Source organism: Rissa tridactyla, chromosome 8 (genome assembly GCF_028500815.1).
Source record: "Rissa tridactyla isolate bRisTri1 chromosome 8, bRisTri1.patW.cur.20221130, whole genome shotgun sequence".
In the NCBI taxonomy this organism is placed as follows: Eukaryota; Metazoa; Chordata; class Aves; order Charadriiformes; family Laridae; genus Rissa; species Rissa tridactyla.
In genome coordinates this window covers 39,458,407-39,479,365 of record NC_071473.1, presented here as the reverse complement: position 1 = coordinate 39,479,365, position 20,959 = coordinate 39,458,407, and the positions used below count along the sequence as shown (strand labels likewise).

Genomic DNA, 20,959 nt, shown 5'->3' with positions numbered 1-20,959 from the left:
CTATAAATAGATGTATTTTTATATATAAGATACCAGAATCCCAATTGCGAGATCTTACTCCAATCTTGTTCTCATCTTCGCTTCTCCCAAAGCAGGATGGAGTTGTCTCTTATCTTAGCTAACTTCCTCATTGCTTCTTCTACTCTAAGAACTGAGTTTATAGTTCCTCAGGTAAGATAGGGCAATTTGTACAGGGTGTTTATGATAGTCAAACTGTCACCAGATGGATTTCAGACCCATCCTTTCATCACTACTGTCCAAAGTCTGTTGTGTTGCAATGTCACACTTCAAAGTCTGCTACAGGTTTGGCAAAGAGCAAAATTATCTGAATATTAGAGTGCTTCAGGATAGCACATTGTAATATTTTTTCTTCCCTAATTCTGCCTGAACTTATGTTTTAAAAAGGTTATTTTTTCTATATCAAGTTTAATTTTAGAAATTGAAGGCGTAGAACCTGGCTGTGGCTGACTGTTACGTACATGCTGGAAACCAAAGCTGGGAAAGCAGCAAAGTGATGTTTAAGGAGAGGGTGTCTGTGCCAGTTAAACACTTGTTAAATGGGGAACAGAAAGTTAAATGCTAAATTTAAAAAAATCCATCAAATAAGCAAATATAAGTGGTTCTAAATGGGGAAAAAAAGAAGAAGTCAACAGTCTTAAACTTTCAGAGATTAACTTCATTTTATCCCTTGGAGCCACAAAGGAGCAAAGATAATTAGAACTATAAAATCTAGTGATATTTGGAGTTTTTAAATCTCACAACTGGAAACAACACATCTCAGTTGCAAATCCAGAGGAGAAGATAGAGTCTTAAAATTTCATGTCACTCAGAATCAAGTATAGGCAGCATAAAGTCCTTGGAGAGATTTAAACCTAGCTGGGACAGAAACAAGCAGTTTTGCGTCCACCTGACAGTGTAAAAAGCTTACCTTGGCTTGTATCTCCATCTTTAGAGTTGATCCAACAATAGTTAAGACATCACTAACCATAATCAGGATGTACCATCCGTTGACAAATTCCATTTGATCACTGAAAGATACTTCTTTCTTGTAATAATATAGGAAAAAGCTTACAAATTCCTAGGGGAAAGGATGAAAGAAAAAAGTTAATCAGACTTACACAAGACATGAAGACTTTCCAAGGAAAGTTATACCCACCCTTTGGAGCCCAATTCCTTTAACCACTGATCGTGTGCAAAGGATCAACGAGGCCAGACAAGTCAATATAACAAAAGCGTCGAAGATCATCATGTAATGAGTGTTCTTCTGTACTGCAAGAACAAAAATGTACATGTTTATAATCAGATGCATTTCATCTTATTGACCATCTTGAGTATTGAAGTAAGAATCAAGTTTTGATGTTAACTATGTTTATAGAACTGAATTAAGATAAATCTTAGCATTTTTACCACAGAAGTTTATCTGACGTATTTTCATGAGAGACACAAGTGCATCTGCACTACAGATACCACTTCAGTTAATTTGGGAAGGCTGATACCACATCAAAAACATACCAGAGCATGAGTGCTCCTTACAGCCCTGCAGAATTAGAGATGGGAGAGTCCATTTTATAAGCACTGGAATGGCCTGTGGAGTGACGGAACTTGTAAAAAAAAAAAAAAGAAATCCCAGGAACTTTATAGTATGTATTTTCTCTTACAGACCAGTATTTGACTATCAGATAGGTTTTCTGTCCTAGAGCAGTGGAGATAATTTGCACTGCTGGTCAGCTAGCCAAGATCAACATTGAGCTAGACATGAGTTCTCTTAATTCTTATGTTACTAAAATTCACAATCTTGATCAACTAAGGTCAAACTTTGCACCAAATCTACCACTAGACCTCTTTTTCTTCTTCATACCTATCATGCAGCTGAAACTAGATGAGACAGTATAAGGATTAGATTTTTAATGCTAAAAGAGTGATTGTTTGAGAAAAAAGTTGAAACACATTAATGGTAAGTTTGCAAGAAGATGCAGCAATTCCCCAAAATGGGCTACTGAAGTTCTAGTTGACTTCACAAGCCGCACTACTCAGGAAAAGCTCACCTACTTCTTGCTTATACCAAAGTCACTAACACACATACCGTCACCATTTAAATCGGTTTTGCAATGTAGTCCAGAACAGCAAGAACTTGTTATTGTTCTGTTGCACTCATTACTTTTGTATTTTTCCTTGGCTTTCAGCAAATAAGAGAGGGTACTCCAGGAGATGATTTTGAAAACAGTTACAGAGGCAATCTACATAGATACCAAATGTGGATTATGACAAGCCTGGTATAAAAACCTTCTTCTACTGCTGCGCTAGCAATCTGTTAGAGGTAGCATGCCATCTGGTGTGCATTTATAACACAGCAGCGAGCACAGCCGGTTGATAGTGTCTAGTGGAATATGCGTTTGCATTAAGCGGTGTGTTTTGTACTCTGGGAGGCTTTTCATTAAATTCCCCAACATTAATTACAATCTGGATCTTAAGACAAACAAACAAACAAACAAAAATTTATCTTTTTTCTCTACCAGCTCTTCATTTCCTAACGTAGGCATAGCAAAGGGGAAAGTGGCAAAGTAGAAAAATGGACCTGATTCATCCTGTTGCTTACTTCAGCAAAAAAATCAAAAAATAAGTGGAATTTAGAAACCTGGAAAGCTTCTGACTTTCAAAGAGATTATGTTCTCTATTCAAAAAACATCTCTAGGCAATGTTTTGACCAGGCTCAATAGCTGCCAACAAAGAGTGCTCTTGTGAGTAACTGTTTAAGATATAGATTATTTAACCATACTGTGCATCTCAGTTACACCCAAATACATGCCAAACAACATTTAAGCAGCAGTAAGAAGTGTTTCTAGCCATTCCACTCCAGCAAGCCTTAGCAACGGTGCTTCCTTATCTTTCCCGGTGCTAAGTCCTGAAATAAGAGTGAATCAGTTTCAACTTTCCGCCACTATCATGTGTCCTTCTGTTGCTTGGTGGTAGAAGAAGAGTTCACAGCCCTACCGTAAGCAACGAGCAGCGCAAGTTCAGTAGCCAAAGCTAGAAGGATGCAAAGTGAGGTGTTGAAAAATTTTGGTTTGGCAGTATCAATGGTGCAAGGTTTGAGAACTGCTAAGGAACGGAACGGTGTGGCTGGGTTACCAGGATTTCAGATCAGAGGTTGAAGAACAATTCCTTAGAAAATCAGGATTTAGAACAACAATTCCTTAAAAAAAATCAGGATTTAGAGCACACCACTAGAGAACGTATGTCAATAATGCCTCATGTTTTAATAAAGAAAAAGGTTAACAAACATTGTGCTAATTTGGCAAAAATGTAGCATGAAAATTTAAACACATTTCTGTCACTTACTTGATCCAGAAACATGCCAGTCTTTACATTCCCTGATTGCTATGTCGTTGTCTAGACTTATTTTAATTCTTCCACTGTGTGCTTTATTATCAAACACTATCTGTATTAACAAAACAAAACAAAAAAAGTGCATGTCTTTTTAAAGTTAAACCCTTACATACATAGCACACTGTATTGCTAAGCTTACATAATGATTCAGAATAATTCTCCAAGGGGGGAACTTACAAAACTTGTTTAAACTTAAGGTAATTTCAGTTTATGCAAATAAATGCTGTCAAAGTGAAAGACAAACGTGGTGAACCATGTACTTGCCACACATAGCCTGATCAACTAGGTACTAGGCAAAATTCTTTTAAACTGCAGCCTCATTCCTCTATGATCTGAAAACAACCTTTCCTAGAAGCATCTCTCTAAAGAGAAGAGGTCGGTGCTTTCGTTACGCTTCAGTCAGATTAGAGCGCAAAAGGCTATAAGCCGGGCCAGTGCTTCAGGACCACACCAGGAGCACTCAAAGCTTGACCACCCAAAGCTTGACCACAGTCACAACTGGTGGTTATTTACAGGGTACACTGAGCCATGACAGAGTAACCCAGACACCACTGGGGACCAGCCAATGGTGCCCAATACTCTTCAGAAAACTTCTGCGCTGACTGTGCATGGTAAACCAGCAAGAACGGTTTCTCCTTCTGAACAGAAAGACACATGGCAGGCTCCCACATACCGTCAGAGTGAAATCGTAACAGTCAGGGAGCTCGTGGTGACGAACGGTCTGGAGGTTGATTGCCTTCAGATTGAACATGAGCTGCACCGCCACCAGTCTGCAAGAGAGCTTTGTACTAGCTTTTCACAGGGAAAATGCACAAATACCCCAGCACAGGAGGTGCTGACCCCTCCTCACCTGTGGAAATCCAGAGTGAAATTCAAATTGTGCTTTCCCACTGTTGTGTTGTCTAACGGCGTCATTGGCTCGATGTACAAGCAGTCTGCAATGGATAAGCACGCACAACAATATCTTATGGGTTATCACGCCCTTTAACTGTAATCTGCCTTTCCCACTCCTGAGGCTGGAAAGAGCCGTTGGCTACACCAGACAAGATAGCACACTTAAGTGGGGAGTCCTTCGGGAAGCTAGCTGACAAATATATTGGCTTCCCTGAACCAGCCAAGTTATTCATCATGAATTCATAGGGAAGTCTTCTGAAATTAGCCCGAAATACTTGCGGTCGTCAGTGCTAACGGCTTATCACTTGTTTCGGGGCTGTTACCTTGGAGGTGAGGGCTAGAAGTTAGTTACCTTGCTAATTTTGGCCAGTGGTAAGTTCAATGTAGATCATTTGATAGGACTATACGACACTGGATGTTTAAAAGAATTCACCATAAATGCAGGGTCCCTCCTCACAAAGAACCGATAGAATAGATTAGGTTCATTACCAGTCACTATCTCTGGGTCTATATCAAAGGTGTCATTTCCAGGACAGATGGTTCCTCGTTTGTAGAACTTCTGACACACGGCCAGAGCTGTCTCTTCTGCTCCCCTCTTCTCATAAGCATGGTTTCCAACAGATATGTTGGGCAACTGTAAGTACTAAAGTTCAGAACAAACAGACAAACCAACTTAGAGGGCACAAAAACCATTAGTCTCTGGGGAGAAAAAAAAACACCAAACAAACCCAGAAGTGTCTGGATCTGCGCCATAACCCATCTGTTTTATTAAAATGGTCACCTAAAGAACTTGGAAACCTACAACACACTACAGCTGAGTCCTCAAATACTTTAAGGTGTTTGACAGAAACAATAAATGCAGGATTTGGATCTAAACACCTTTTTGCTTATTATTTTTTTTTTTCTCTTTACAATCCTTACTAAAAAGCCTAATTTCTTATTTGCAAAGCACTCTGGTTCAAATCCAAGGCCTGCATTTAGTGCAGAATTAGTATATTGATTAGCTTTAAGGATGACACCGAAAGTACGATGGTCTTGCAAGGAGAGAAAACCTGAACAAGTCAACATCCTAGTCTTAAGCAACTGGCACAGAAGTTCAATTTCAGACACCATCAGGGAAGGTGGAAGAAGAAAATGTACCCAGGTAAAGACCATATGTATTGTATACATTGCAGCGACAATCCTTACCTGGTTTATTGCAAAGAATATCTGGTCGTAGACGTCTGTCTGTGTGTAGACAGCGTAGGTATCATCCATTCTGTCCATGTATCCTTTCAAGAAGAGATGTTTGAATGCAACAGTGTTCTCTTCTTTGAAGGCAACGACCATTTGATTGCTCAGTCCAAAAACCACCAGCTGAAAAAGACATGTTTCCTGTTCATAGACAAAGGTGGCTTCTGGATTAATGTGCGAATCCTGTCCTGCAAACAGCCACTCTTTCATCACACTGGTAGACACGGCACCTACATGTGAGCTACTCCATTTCGCAGATGGTCAAAAGAAAGTTTAACTTCAGGAAACAATAGGTTTCAAGAACGTTCCTTTAACATGTTTACCAGCATCTTGGCCAAGGACTTGCACTTCTACAAAGAAAAGGATACCATCTCAAATTCAAGCTACCCATATACTGTTACACGTGCTTTGTTAGTTCAGCCTGACATTAATATGACTTGCGCTGGGGAAGATCAGCGTACCTCGGCCAAAAAGGCAGGACAGGACTTAACCGGACCCCACTTTGAAATCCTTACTCCAGTGCAGAAAAGGCAAATCGAGGACAACTCAGGAAAACAAATATCCCTCCCTCGGGTGTGGGTGAAAGGTGCTTTGAGAATAACTGATCCAAACTGTGCTTGTAACAGGATAACCTCAGAAGCTGTTAAAAAATATATTGCAATTATTCATGAAAAGCTAGCATAAAACCCTGCTCACTCCTATCCAGGCTGGAAAAGGTTTCTAGAAGAATGTGATGTATTGTTTGCAGGAGCTCGCAATTCTCTTTAGCGACTATTGTTTCCTATCTAGCGCCAGGAGTATTGTGAAGAAACTCATCAGAGATAAGTCTGCATCAGTAGTCTACAGATTAGTTTTATGGCCACAATCCAGACTGGATAGGTAGGTTTTGATAAGGGCAACTCGGTTACAAAGATACTAAAGTGCTCTGTGGGGAAGTTCGGCATGCTAGGTACACAGGAACACACCAGCAAATCAACACTGCTAAGATTTAATTACCTACTGGTAGATTTTCTCTGAAAAAGGCTAAATCAGCAGTAATTTCTTTCTTATTTAGGTTCTTCCACCATGAAATTTCATTTTTAATTGCAAAATGGGACAGGTGACAATCAGAGGTTGATAATACATTTCAAATTAAAGCATTGATGATACATTTCAAATTAAAGCATTAAGTAAAGGATACAAACATACTGCAAGAAGTATATCAAAAGAATTATTATTCCTGCAGTTTGTCCCATCATTCATGAAACCATGGAAAACATTCTGCCCCATACTTGTATTGTTATAGCACTGACACCACCATCAATGTAAATCACATGCAGGCAATTCTGAAGGATCGTCATCTGAGGCATTAGAAAGATTTTATGAATGTCCTTCTTCCTCCTTAACCACAGACCTTTGAGACAAACAGTTGCATTTTAGGCACAAGATAAATGTGTTTTGTGAAATCTATGGTGCAAGGCTGGGTGAGAGGAAGAGTGGGGCAAAATTTCTGGGTTTTTTTCAGTGCGAGAGTTTGTATCCCCTATGCAAGGCATAAGCAAACACCATAAAAAAGCTACCAATTTCAATTCTTATCTCTGTGATATTGAAACACAAGTGACTGTTCCTTCCCTCAAACACAAACACACTCAGAGTGAAGAAAGTATTGGGGGGGAACAGATGTGTAAGGATGCCATCCTTTGGGGGAAGGGAGAAAAGGAAAGAAAAAGTTAAGTAAAACTAAAATAGAGCCCTTAAACACGGTTCCTTTCATCTCCGCTCTTAGGATAGCTATCTTTCAGTCAACAGTTTTAGGAGAAAATTATGCCATCTGAGATCTAAGCTACCTATATGCAACTAAGACAGTTTTGCAGTCTACCCTCTCCCTGTCTCTGCAGCACACCAAGAATAGCATTTGTCACCTGCACTCCTTATTTGAATTCCCATGGGCTAAGAAGAGTCCCTGCTTCCCCAGTTACTCACCTGAATAGTAACCATTGCTATTTTGAGTAGCTGAATCCCAAGTTTCCAAGGTTTCCTGCCGCGGGCCCAGAATTTCTCACATGGGTTCATGAAGAAGAATTTTAACTTCCTTCTAAGCTGGTCTTCCAAAAGTCCCTCCTGCGATACCGACAGGTGTCGTTTGTAGCTGCAAATATTATCATCATCATGAGCACTGCAGCTGCTCACAGCCACTTCGGGGTCCTCCATTTCTGAAATGAAAAGAAGTCCATGTCAGCTGGAAAACAGGCAAGCATGAACACAGTAGCGTCAGATCAGTCTGCACGGACAACCTGGACTCCAAAGATGTTTATCTTCTGTGAAAGGCACTTGCACATTACACTGAATTTAAGACCTTCCTCATAATATTGCAGATATTCTGCAGAACCCAGAGAAAAGTTTGGGCAAGCTCTTAAATTTGCGGATAGGCTGTCAGGACATTTATTTCATAGTGGAATATGAATTATGGAGTCACTTGCTGAAAACTTCTTCCTCTCTCACTTGCCAAAAACATCATGTATGCAAGACATCCTGACTCATTTCCTCCTGTGTCCAGAAGAGTACCAAAAGCCTCTCATGAGCGTTCACTCTTCTGGAAAACTTATCTACGTCTGTAGCTAGTATTTTCCCCTGCTGTCAGCCTGCTGTCCAGTCCTTGAAAGAAATGGAATTTTCAAGACCGACGACATTTTCCTTAGACATTAGTATTAACGTTGTTCACTCTTGGGAATGGTCCAACATGCCGAATTGCAATTCAGATAAATTACCGGAGCACATTAACTTGTCATTTAGCAAGATAATATCTATTTCTTCAGCCATAAAAGACTGAATGCAAAACAATGGTGATCATGAACCAGACAAAAAGACCAAAAGGTAATTGTATTCAAGCATCGTGATTAACCAAAGAGGCTCACGTTTTAGATGAGTATGAGGGAAAAGATTAGAAGAGAACCTTATAAACACAGTCTGAGACATTACTCTCTCTAGTATTCAACATATTTAGATGTTAATCTGTAACTAACTTTACTGACTTCCAAACATTTTATAAATGCTTTATAAAGTACTTAAGAGGTAGCCAGGAATATTTATTTCAGATAAAAGACTGCTGACATTAAGAACAGAGGAGACAGCCTAGGTTGCGAATAAATTTAAAGATGTGCCATATTGGACACACTGTTTTTAATTTGCATAAGAAAAATTTCTTATATAACTTAAAAACATCAACGAGGCTAATTTTTAAAAATGCATAGATGACATCCACTCTCCTCAAGCAGCTATTGCATGCACCAAAACACAAGTCCATTTCCAGATACCATGCAAGGCCTTCAACTTCCCCAGCTGTCAGAGAGGGCAAGAAAAGTTTTGTATCAGCATCTTAAGGCTTAAACAAAGGTGCAGCTCCTGTTTTACCAGGTCTCTCTTGCCCTGCGGGATACAGTGTGCCACAGTTTCCACTCATCTTTCTTACAGCTGATCAATCATTTCTAAATTAAGCCCTACTCTGGTACCACAATATTCCCGGCAATGTATATGCTTGATTAAAAAAAAAAATATATATATATATATATGTGTATATATATACTTCCTGACCTCAGGGCATCGGCTTGCGAAGATGTTCCAGCCGAACATCACACAGAGGCTGTGTGTTCTCAGCAGCCTGCGCAGAGGCAGCGGGGGCTCCGCAGCTGCGGGTGTCACCGCAGGCAGCACCTGCACCGGCCGGTCCCCTTCGGTCCCCTGCGGCCCCCGCAGCGCGGCCGCTGCCCGCTGCAGCCTCTCCCCGAGCCATTACGAGCCGTTAACAAACACGCCTGGGGCTTGCGCGGCCTCCCAGGTGGCGCAGGGGACGCCGCCGGGTCCTCCTCCCCGCCGCAGGGCTCCGGCGATTCCCCGGCACCCGCCGCCGCCGCCCTCGCCCGTCGCCCCGCCGGAGCGCGGCAGCCTTCCGGGCTCGGCGTTGATTTACCGTGGCATCCCAAAGCCAAAAGCCGTAGGCCGGCAGCGCACACCCCCGCCTTCCATCCCCCCGGCACCGCTTCGTGCTGTTAAACACAAGGCTCCAGCATACCTGCCGGCTGGGACGCGGTGTCGCCGCCAAGGTCCTGCCGCTCCCCGCCCGGGCAGGCAGCGGGGCCGGGGGCTGCCGGCGCGGCGGGGGCGGCCCTGGCAGCGCGGAGCCCGCAGCCCGCTCCCGACCCGACGCTCCGCAGGGACGGGGCTGGGGGCGGCTCCGGGGACCTCGGGGGCTGTGCTGGGCTCCGCTGGGCTGAGCACACGCCGCCTCTGTCACCTCCTGCTTCACGTCTCCCTCCCGCCGGGCGTGACTGCCGGCTCTCCACGCTATAGGTGCTTTCTATAGGGTGGCAATGCCGGCTCCAGATTTATTAGCTTAGGCTTCTGCATCAGGAGGAAAAAAAGGCTAACACTTAGTTATAATTAGCTACGTCCCATCTGTAATAAAATTTATAAAAAAACCCCAAAACCTTTCTGGTCACAGAATTGTAATTACGAAGGGCAGCCAGCCGTACAGCGAACTAAGTGGAAGGACCGACATGCTTAAGTCATTGCACTTAGATGCAACTAAGCTATTAAAGTTATTAACTGGAGTTCAAAGAAACGGTCTTCTCTTCTGGGTCTTGGCCAGTTTCACGGCACTGCAGGAATGATCACTCCGGTGTTGCTGCCTGACGGGAGGTAGGGTCCAGGACAAAGCCCGGGATATGGTAACTGCATCCAGCCATCAGCTGCCTAATTCATGCTGCAAGGACCCATTGAGGACTGGTATAAAAAGAGAAGAACAAGGCAAATCCAAGGAGAGTAGCAGGCATTTTAAGAGAGGGAACTTGCTGGCTGCAGAGAGAGAAATGGAAGAGAGCAAGAATCCCTCCTGCCTGCCGTGGGGAGAGCGGATGGTCCTTGGAGAGCCACCAAGGACCAGCACTGGGTGCCCCCTCCGCAAGCACAGAGGGAAAGATGCTCCGGGGCTCCTCTGACTTACGTTGCAGCACAGCAAAATAAACCATTTTTATGCATCGAAACTATGAAAGATGAGGGACACAATCTTCCTATCACCAAATAGCACCGAATCACCTCAACCTCCTTCCCAGATGGAGTCGCCCCCCGGCAGCTAATGGCGAGGAGATGCTGGGGCGGGGGGGACCGTGGGTCTGCAAGGGCAGCTGCCACGGGCGGCCGCCTACAGACCCCATGATGCTCTGCGCCCCCGTAGCCCGGGCAGCGGCGATCCCCCCGCGCACAGCATGCTGGGACGTGTAGTTTTCATCCGAACGGCGGAACCTCCCATGGCATCTCCCCCTCGCGGGGGCGGGTTTCAAACGCAGAGCGCTGATTGCCTGTCGCAAATGCCAATCCTGGCCCGCCCCGTTGCCCTGACAACCGCGCGGCGCCAGGGACGCGGCGGGGCGGGAGCCGCGCAGGTAGGGGCGGCCGGGCGGGGGGCTGCCGGGCGGCGGGGACCCGGCAACGCCGTGCGAGCGTAAAGGGGTGAAAAACGACAGGCGCGAGAGCACGGGCAGCAGCCGCCGGGGAATGCCCCTTGGGCCGGGCCGAGGCTGCGGCGCGGAGCCCGCGGCCTGCTCCGTGCGACCGAGGCCTCCTCAGCCGCCCCTCTCGCCGCGTACCCTGCGCCTTCCTCTGCCCGCTGGCCTGTGGGAGGGGAAGGGCCCGGCGGGCCCTCAGGGTGGCTGTGCCAGAGGCTGGAGGGACGCTGGTGAGGAGGAGACCCGGCGGCTGCAAACCCTCCCCTCCTCAGCCCCGATGTGCTTCTAACCTGCAAAGTCCCCCGTCCCCGACTTTGTTCCGGCAACCTAGCTCTCATGTTTAAAAGATGAGGTGATTATTTCTCTCAGATTTGCTTAAAAAAAAAAAAAAAAAAGTCTTATCTAGTGTAAATCCTTACAACATAACATTTCTGGTTCAAAAAGTCATAACAAGGCAATAGGTGCTACTGTTTGCTTCCTGACAGGGTCGTGTTATGACAACTGAAATTGACAACTGAAACTTATTAACTATTGAAGTACCAACCAAATTGTTCAGAAATTTTAATAACATGGACCAGCTGTACTGGCTCACACCAGAAGTCCTGTCTGGGTCAGTATGGGCCTGGGCAAGAAGCCATACTTCCACTCTTCGCACACTTTTTTCTTGGATTTATGGCTTTATTTCTATAGCCAGAGGTATTATTATTTTTAGTAGCCCTCATTTTTTCATCTGTCAGTTTGCCCTGTTACTTTTTGAAATTGTGCACTTCTGGGAGCTATCCTGTCCACGGACAGAATGCTCCATAATTCAACTACCTATTACGCAATGAAATACTTCCGTACTCCTTTTGTTTGTTTTCAGTCTGTCCCTTGGTAAGCTCATGTGATGCCAGCTTGATCTTGTATTATGAAAGACCGTGAATAATCATTCCCTGGTCACTTTCTCCACGCCTCTCATGATTTTAATGACTTCTATCATATCCTCTTCAGTGCAGGCTAAAAAGAATCCTAGCTTATTCCTAATACACAATATGTTCCATATCTTCAACCATCAATTTTATACGTTTTCCAATTCTACTCTGTTTCTCTTTGAATGGAGAAACAGAACACAGTATTACCCAATATTTTAATGGCATTTCCCATTTTGTTCTCTATGCTTTTCTTAGTAATTCTTACCCTAATTTTACACATATGGTATTTATCATCCCAGAACATGTAACTACCTCTACTGGTTTCTACCAAATTACAAAGTCTACAAGTAGTTCAAGTAGGCCTAATTTAATGAAAAGTTGTACGTGTGAAATCAGGTACATTCAAATAGAACTATTCATATGCTGAAATGATTTGGCATTTGCCAAAACTTCAGCTTTACTCCCTACGACTTATACAATGAAGTTGTGTCCAAATACGCAGAAGCATTATCAAGAATAAAAACTTCAGGTGTTTGTATTAATTGCTCTTTGTGTAGAGCAAAGTAGAATAAATTTAATTAAAGGGAACAATGTATATGAATTTCTGGAGAGATCAGGTCATTCTCCAGATGGTATTTTTAACAAGTTCCTAAATGTTTACAGACAGAAATGTCATTTTTAGCTTCATAGTGGCATGTTTTTGATAATTTCCTTGTAGTGCTTTTGTTAAATGGAAGTGCACTCAATTCTTCTGTCATTCCAAATTGTAGTAAATTACAGTGCTAAATTAGTAATGCACACAGGCTTGACCTTAAATCGTTCAATTAAGCAACTAATGAATCATTCTGTGTCCTCAGTTCAGACAGCATCTTTTGTAGTACTGATAGCTAATTAACTTTCCCCTTTTGCAGTACCTAGCAACTTCATGGATTTGCTTTATAACTGTAAATGTTTCAGTACATCAAATGATTAGGAGAACACTCTGATCTTATTTTTTCTCTTGAGCCTAATGTTCAAAATATTACAGCCATCTATAAATAAACGAGGCTACAAAATGCCAAACAAAGTTGTCAAATATTTACTTGGGCTCTACCAATTAAATAATGTAAAACTGCGTTCCACTGAAAAATTGCTGAAAAATTAGACTGAACATATTTAATGAAGTTTTAATACAATATATTAGCTACTTTTAAAAATAAAACATATGGTAATGTTTATGAGAAATGATTTTCAGGAGCTATTCTTTTTTGTAAGTTTTGCACTTTTTAAAAGAAATTGTGTTAATTTAAATGCTTTTTCCAACCTCTCTTCTCAATCATAGAATCATGAACTTATATAAGCACTAATGGAAAGGCATAATAACTTTGTATATTTCTGGACACATAAGCATATTAAGAATCCTTTCTAAATAAGCAATATAGAAATATCCCTAAGAGGACAGGAACCAACCACAGATTAAAGAAATTATCCTTTTTGTCATATTTTCAGACAGTCCTGTAATTTTGTCATGGTTTTCTTGATAAGATCTGGTACTTTGTGTAAAAACTTAGGGACTGAAAAAAAACCCCAATCCCCTGAAGTAAGAGGTAACTTCTGAAAATACTAGCTTTTATCTTACACATTAAGAACCATTCAGATTTTTGTTCCTTTATTTCTTTTTTGGTAGAGGAGGGGTGCAAAAGTTTGCTCTTCAGTACCTATTCCAAAGTTCTCAGTGCGTGTTGGCTTCCTGCAGGGAGCACCCGGGGGTTAGTAGCGTGAAAAAACAACTTTGCATACATACTTTTGGGCTTGAATATGCTTCTGGAGAAGTTTTTAGAAATTCTGCCTTTGCTTTCTTTGGAGGCCTTACATGTTTCCTAACCACTGACAATCATATGCCCCCAGGATGACAAACGGGCAGAAGTGATATGGTATTAAGGTTATTGTAAAAGGAGATAATTACTTTGTACTTTTCTATCTGCTTTCCAGTTGGTGAGGTTCTGTGCATCACAGCGGGAACCATGAACAGACCTATTGATTGCTGTATTCATTTGCAACCCTTAAACAGGGATACTTTTTGTGTTAACATACGCCTATACATACAGTCAGTCACCGACACTGCCTTGACCAGCACTGCCTTTATACGTATAGTGCTGTGTATACCTCTACACCTGATTCTTTCAGTAGAGGAGGAGGAACTGCATTACTGGGAGACAATTTCCAAAAGTTATAGCTGTTTTTATAGGTATAATATACTTGAAGTAAGTCAGTCAAAGGAAAAGGGATGTTTTTACTTGTGAGTTATTGTACTAAACTTAGGCATGTGACTTATCTCAGCCCTCTCAGTGTTTCCTCTATTCATGTGACTTAGGGTTTAGGTTACTCGGAAGATAGAACTCAAAATTTCCAAAATGGCTTTGTTTCAGTGTATAATTAGGAAATGGTGAAGTAAGACAATGTGACTGTAATATATATGAGATGGTTCATATTGTCCTTCAAATAATTTCTAAAACAGCTGGCCTCCCCTCCTGTCCTGGAGGGCTGTCCCTTTTATCCAGACGCATCAAAGTAGAGTAGTCACAGAATCCATTTATAAAATGTGTCACAATTTTTTATGTAAAATACACAAGGAGATGGATAATAATTAGCTTTGCATGTTTTGGTTGTTTTGTTTTTTTTTTAAATAAGGGAAAATTAGCCTCTTTTAGCCATCTGAATTGACAGGCACTCCAAGTTAGGTAGCCCTACGTGTTTCAGAATTATAAACTAAGCATATTGTTCAGTGTAGGGGCTCATTTGAAAGCTTATAATTGGGAAAATATATTGAATGTTAGACATGAATATATAGTCAGTGTTTGTAGTCCTGTATTTGACAAAAAGTCTGTGAGAACAAGGGCAGAAAAAACCTCCTAACTTTCTCCTTACACTCATTATACGTGACTTGTGGGGGTTTTTAATCTTCCAAAAGCACCATCCCTTGCAAGGCGAAAGTTTCAGAATTCTGAAATATTAATCTGTTTTGCATTGGTACTGGCACTGCTTTTTGGAAAAAGCAGATGATGAAATTGCTAGAGTTCTTTAGATGGATCAATGAAGGGGCCTGTATTTGCCGCAATGATCAAGCAACAGAGAAGTGCACTAACATCCCATTGTATGATAGAGACAAGAGCCTGAGGATTTATAGAGTATATCTTTCTATTTTGATTAAAGTGAAAAACAAAAATGCATAACTGTAATAAGAGTATCAGACTATGCTCCCATTAAAGTCAACAGCAAAATTTACCTTGAATTCATGGGAAGTTAACGTAGATCCCAAACCCAGGCTATGCCACCAGGCTATAATCCATGACCTAAATCTTGCCACCAGTGGCCATCTCCAAACTAGAATTCAGATTGGAAGCTAAAATTATATTTCTTGCTTTTAGAGTACTTGAGAACTATGTTACAAACAGAAAAACACCGTTTCTCAGTCTGGGAATGAAAGACTATCCCAAAGCCAGGATGCCCACTGAAACCGCAAATGTACGCGCCACAGCATGTTTTTTTAATGCTCATGCTATTTTAGGCCTTTGATTGGGAAAGTGTCAAGGTAGAACATTCATTTTATAAACTCACCTTTTCACCTTAAGAATCTTGACAGTAAATGGGCTGTTCACATGTGCAGGCAGACAGGCTGTAGCTCCTGTAAGAGTTCATCAGAAATAGTTATGTCATGACGCAGTTCTTGAAGGTACCGTCTTTTTCTGTCCTATAAGTGCATCTGCTTTCCGCTTATTAGTGTTAAGATTGTAATAGCATCCAAATACTGTAGGTCCTTCATAGACATTTAAAAAGCAGTCCCTCTCCCAGTCAGTTTACAGCCTTAAAAAAAAGTGGGAACGTGGAAGAGGGAGAACACAAACAAAACTGAGTCCCACTGTCCTTATCCCAGTTGAATGCCTCTAGCCGTTCAATAATAACATCAAACAATTTTCAATACTTCTAACAGAATTTGGGCCATCCCGATTTAGTTGTTCTATCAGCTGCTGTATGTGTACTTTCCACGTGATGGTGCTGTCCGGTCTGTACAGTGGGCAGGCTGTGTCGCATTTCCTTCTTTTCTACGTGGCTGTTCTCATCCTTATTCTAGATACTGGGAAGAAGGAGAGTAAAAGGGTAGCTTTCTATACAGTATCATCTCCAGCTGCGTGGTTGCTACATGTAATTATGCATACAACTTCTTTCCAAGTTCGTCCTCCACAGAGCTACACTGAAAAATGAACTGGAAATAGGCTGTATCTCAGGTCCTTAGCTTTCTGTAAGGGAAACCCCTATCCTAATTTAACCTTTCACTATTTTGGATAATCAGTTTCCACACTTAATCAACCCTAGACAGAAGTATGTTGGTCTATGTAATAGATCAGTTTATGATTTAAAATTCTGGAATATAGCTTTGTCTGTGTATGAAAATATTACTGTAATGATAAACTACATAGTCATGGACAAATTTTAATTCGTAAATGGTACATTCCATTATCTGTTTAAAGTTTATTGATGACGTATCTTTCTCTAGAGAAACCTGAAAAAATGTCAGAAAATCTCATATCCAGCAAGACCTCCTCGAAACGTCCAAAAACCTCAGCAAAGAAACAGAAAGGTGAAAACAAAGCTAAGAAATCCTCAAAAGGAAAACGAACACCACTTGGTACGCAAGGTACAGCAGCAATGACACAACCAGTTATCTGGTCTCGCACGACAGCTACCTTAATTATTTTGGGCCTATGCATTTAAGTAAACATGAGATAACTTAGAATATGCTATTTTATATAAATAACCAAGAGATCTACAATTACTGATTATGGGTTTGTAACCAATATATGGAACATAACAAAGCTACACTGCAATATTTACGCTTTGTCTTGGTAGTTTAGATTTAATAGTTTGTGGTGTGATAACAACAACATTGAATGGGAAATCAGGAGGCTTAACAAACACAAAGTGGGGAGATTCACAAAAGCTAAGAGCCCAGGGAGAGCACGTCAGGCAGAGAGGTGCCCCCAGAAGCAGGAATTCAGGTGCTCAGGATCAGGCTGCGAAGGTACAATAATACAGCTTGAAAATATCCCAGTCTCACAGTTTAATTTTGCTGTGCATTTTATTGTGGTTTTTTTTTTTCTGAGACGTGCTGAGATACTATCTCACTTGTCCCATTTGTAAAGTGTACAGTTAATGAAGTGTAATGCTAACGAGCCTTTGCTATATACAAATATTTTTTTTCTCCCAGGGATTCATGCACATTCTCAGAAAAGGAGGGAATGTACTCTTGCTTGAGTTTTATTTGTTTTGTTCTGTGAATTTTTTTCTGCTATGACACCCACCTTCCTGAAGTTGCATTCACCTTTTAATCACCTTTTCCTTCCTAGCTGATTAATTAATAGCTGTTGTGCTGCAGAGAATATCCTGCACATCAGCGCTAATCTTTTCCCGTCCTACCTTGCTGTGAGGTTTGCAGACCCTTCTTCTTGGGAGCTGAAGAAAGCCTGGCTCCTGCAGCACCCTGCCACCCAGACCAAGAGGGGATTAACATCTGCTCCTGCCTGATGTTAGCCATCCTTGCCCATTTATCTCCTCTTCACAATTTACGTGGTAATTGCCCCAGGCAGGTGCTATCAGGTAGGAGGCAGTGCAGTTTTCAACCGTGAAAACTGCAGCGTGCACCACAAGATGACAGGTTTCTTATGGCTTCTCTCTTACGCAGACCACCTGCTCAAAATAAAAATGAGTTTTAAGTCTCCATAGTTTCAAAATACGCTAACATCTCTTTTAAGATACAGACCTATTTTAAAAGGCTTCACTCATTTCTCGTGTTAAATTTGAACTGAATAGAAGTTACTTTTTGTTTCCTCTTCACAGTTTAGCTTATATATGCAGAGACAAAGATTTTAAATATTGCCCTAACAAGGAAAGGGCTGTCTATTTACTTTGTTAGGAAGAAAAATTACTGATAACATCACGTCATTATATTTCAGGTACAAAAGATGAAGTTGATCTTTCTATGGCTAGTATAGGTAAGTGCTATGATGTCTGGGCTTTAAAGTAACAGTTTTGGAATACTTCAAGCATTTTGAAGCTTCAATGTTACTAATGCCAGGGAATGAAAATGAATGATTTTTTATGAATGAGAAAAATTAGAAACTATTAAGAAGTGCAGCTATTACAGTAATGATTACAGTACCACTCTCTGAGTAGCAGGCAGCGCACCAAGGAATGCAGAAACGGGTAGGTTTGCAGAAGATGTATTTATCTTAGGTTGAGAGGAGCTGGGATCAGGGGAAATAAAAAGCATCACAACAGAATTATAGGGTGAAAAATGTTTGCATTTAGTAATAGTTAAGCAATTGAAAGAAAAACTTGAAAATTTTTTATCATTTTTAAATCTTTGATCTTTGTCAAACCATTATTAAAGCTGGGGAGAAGATGATTTTAGCATATCAATTGTGGTTTTTAATCATAGATATCCATAGGCATTGATTAACATGTTTTGCTTTGTAAGGGAAAAAAATCTGCCATTTAAAAGTCACAAGATATGAAGCATTTCTTTTGGCTTATGTGCTGTAGTGGTTTTGGCTGGATTGGTCAATCAGAATGACAGATGGCCCTCTCCCCCCCTCTCCTCAGAGAGGAGAGGAAGAGATAAGGAGATTTACAAGTTTAGAAAAAGAACTAAACTACTTTAATGAAAATAATTATAAATGAGGAAATAATAAATAATTTAAAAAATTTTAAAAAGTATACAATATATACAAAACTGTATCCAGCTCCCAGGATGACAATCATGTCACCAGCAGACACAGGGAAAGTCCCAGACTGGAGTCAGCAATGGACAGGAGCTGAATTCCAGATCTGGAGTCAGGAACACTCAGATCGGGACCAAAGGCAGACGAACGGACAGGGTCCTCCTCAGATGTCGACCATTGAAGAAAAAGAGCGAGCCCCTTTGCCCCTTTGATCCCTTAGCTTTTATACCGAGCGTGATGCATATGGGATGGAATACCCTGTTGGTCAGTTTTTGGGTCACCTGTCCTGTCCACTCCTCCCTATAGGTGTGACTCCTATACGCTTCTCTGCTCCCGACCCTCTAACGGGGCAAACAGCGAAGTGAGCTGACCTTGGTTGTTATAGCAATAAGTATAAGCAAGAGCCTCTGTGCATACCGTTCCTTGGTATAATCAGGTCTTATCGCTCTGAGAGTGAACAGTGTCTGAACAATATGCTGTTAATTTCAGAGTTTAGTCAGTTAGAGGAGGCCCAGCTAAAAAGTAAAATTACAAACCAGAAAATTGCTTCTGTTTTACCTCAAACCAGGACACGTGCAGGAAAAGTGCAGTTTTAAGTGCGGCCAAGGTTAAGAACTAAAATATGGAATTATTTGAATTGAAATATATTCTTTTTTTCTCAATCACCAAATAATTTTTTAATGTTTTTTCACATTTCTGGTTGGATTTTTCTTCTGACCTGATTTGTGCAATTCTTCCCCAGTTATAACTTAAATTCATATCAATGTAAAATTTATCTGTAGTTTACAGGAACAGCCCAAAGGGTTATCTTCTTAATTGGCTTTTAACAGTACAGCTTTTATTGCTAAAAGCTAAAACAATGTGGCAAACTAGGAATATGCAAACTAAGTAATTTTTAAAGAAATCATAAATCACTTTTCTTCTTACATAATCCTATGAGCACACGGGTGGAAGTGAAAATTGCACTCTGATTAGCATCACCAAAATGGTTAAGCTGCAATTAATGAAAATGGACAACAAGTGATCCCTCAGATGATTAAAGTGTTATTTAAAAAAAAAACAAAACGTATTTTCAGTGTTCCTGGAGATATTTAGTTTTGTCAGTAAGAGAATTTTACCTCCACCTAGTGGCAAATAAGTTTAGAGCTGTAATATCTAAACTATTCCTAGAAACCTGTTGCTAAAAACAGGAAAATAATGCTACTATATTCAGACACTGTGTGTGCAGGATTTAAACTGTATGTATGGTATCTCCCTAGCGTAAGACCTGCAAGTGTTGTTTCCTTCTCTTAGAGCTTCTTTGACCTTTGTGAAGGTCTCATAGCACTAAGTGCTGTTGGCTGTTAACAAATGAGTACAATTTACTATTAGAAAAACAATGTGAAGCCTCTAGATGCTACATACTTTTTACTGGAAAAGAATTCAATAAAAATGTTCATAATAGGAAGAATTCCAGTATCAGCTCCTTATGTTATCCTACAGAACCTATATTCTATAGTATAGAATCTATTATAATCTAGCATTCTATCATACAGAATTTTAGTCCTTTAGACTAAAAGATGTACGTATTTTAATTCTGATCATTACTTTGGTTTTAACTTGGACTTACAGCAATAGACCATTGAAGAGAATACACTTAGACTATCTGTCCTACTCTGGTCTCTATTGCAGTGACATCTATTGTATTTTTGCTTAACTTTAATGCATTCTTGTATTGTTTCATTTAACATTGAAACCTTCATCTCTTTGAAATGATTTTTTTTTTAGCACTAGCATTTGTGGACAAGGCTGTATGCACAATTCAGCATTTTAAAAAATAACATCATACAAGCTTCCTGAATAACTAACAATTACTCCTGGTTAGAATTTCTGATGTATCAAAAAAAAAAAAAATCTTATTGTTCAGGTTTACTTTAATTTATTTGAGCCATGGGAATAATCTTCTGAAAAAATGTCGCATAAAAATCAGCAAATTATGTTTATGTTTTCTGTAGGTTCTAGCCCTCCTAATTGCACTAGCCACATAACCAGCTCTAAGGACTGATATGTGCGAAGTTTTTGTTCCTTTGCTCTCCTGTCCATTCTGTCCTGTGAGCCAGCTGTGCACAGCAGAGGATGGAAATTGCAGTCTGTTTTGGTGCACAGCTCTAGGTTTCTATCCTATGATGCCATGAAACACCTATAAATTTAATTTGCAAAAGGAAGTCTAATTTTTTTTTGCTACAATATATTAGAATGTAAAGTATATCTGTACTGTTGCACTTTGTACTAGGGTTTGAGTCTCCTTCCTAATTAC

At 40.8% G+C, this 20,959-nt stretch overlaps 2 protein-coding genes across 10 annotated transcripts in view; one reads left to right on the top strand and one right to left on the bottom strand.

The window, feature by feature from the left end:
* Positions 1-20,959, bottom strand: part of MCOLN3 (mucolipin TRP cation channel 3) — a 50,168-nt gene that overhangs the window by 5,634 nt on the left and 23,575 nt on the right. For 4 of the 8 annotated variants that reach the window (XM_054212031.1, XM_054212032.1, XM_054212039.1 and 1 more), the window contains 9 exons: positions 15,503-15,569; positions 7,477-7,706; positions 5,470-5,637; positions 4,771-4,924; positions 4,238-4,322; positions 4,061-4,157; positions 3,340-3,439; positions 1,157-1,269; positions 929-1,078 (listed from right to left, as the gene is read on the bottom strand). In XM_054212031.1, the coding sequence (XP_054068006.1) occupies positions 929-1,078; positions 1,157-1,269; positions 3,340-3,439; positions 4,061-4,157; positions 4,238-4,322; positions 4,771-4,924; positions 5,470-5,637; positions 7,477-7,704 (1,095 nt within the window). In that variant the 5' untranslated portion in view covers positions 7,705-7,706; positions 15,503-15,569. Of the gene's footprint in view, positions 1-928; positions 1,079-1,156; positions 1,270-3,339; positions 3,440-4,060; positions 4,158-4,237; positions 4,323-4,770; positions 4,925-5,469; positions 5,638-7,476; positions 7,707-7,787; positions 8,907-9,084; positions 9,368-9,562; positions 9,640-15,502; positions 15,570-15,866; positions 16,064-20,959 lie in introns of those variants that run through there. The other 4 variants (XM_054212037.1, XM_054212036.1, XM_054212038.1 and 1 more) reach the window with 4 other exon arrangements.
* DNAI3 (dynein axonemal intermediate chain 3) overlaps positions 10,860-20,959 on the top strand; it is a 31,315-nt gene continuing 21,215 nt past the window's right edge. The window contains exons 1-3 of one of the 2 annotated variants that reach the window (XM_054212030.1): positions 10,860-10,931; positions 16,440-16,580; positions 17,896-17,934. In XM_054212030.1, coding sequence (XP_054068005.1) covers positions 16,454-16,580; positions 17,896-17,934 — 166 coding nt within the window. In that variant the 5' untranslated portion in view covers positions 10,860-10,931; positions 16,440-16,453. Of the gene's footprint in view, positions 10,932-11,009; positions 11,347-16,439; positions 16,581-17,895; positions 17,935-20,959 lie in introns of those variants that run through there. The other variant, XM_054212029.1, reaches the window with a different exon arrangement.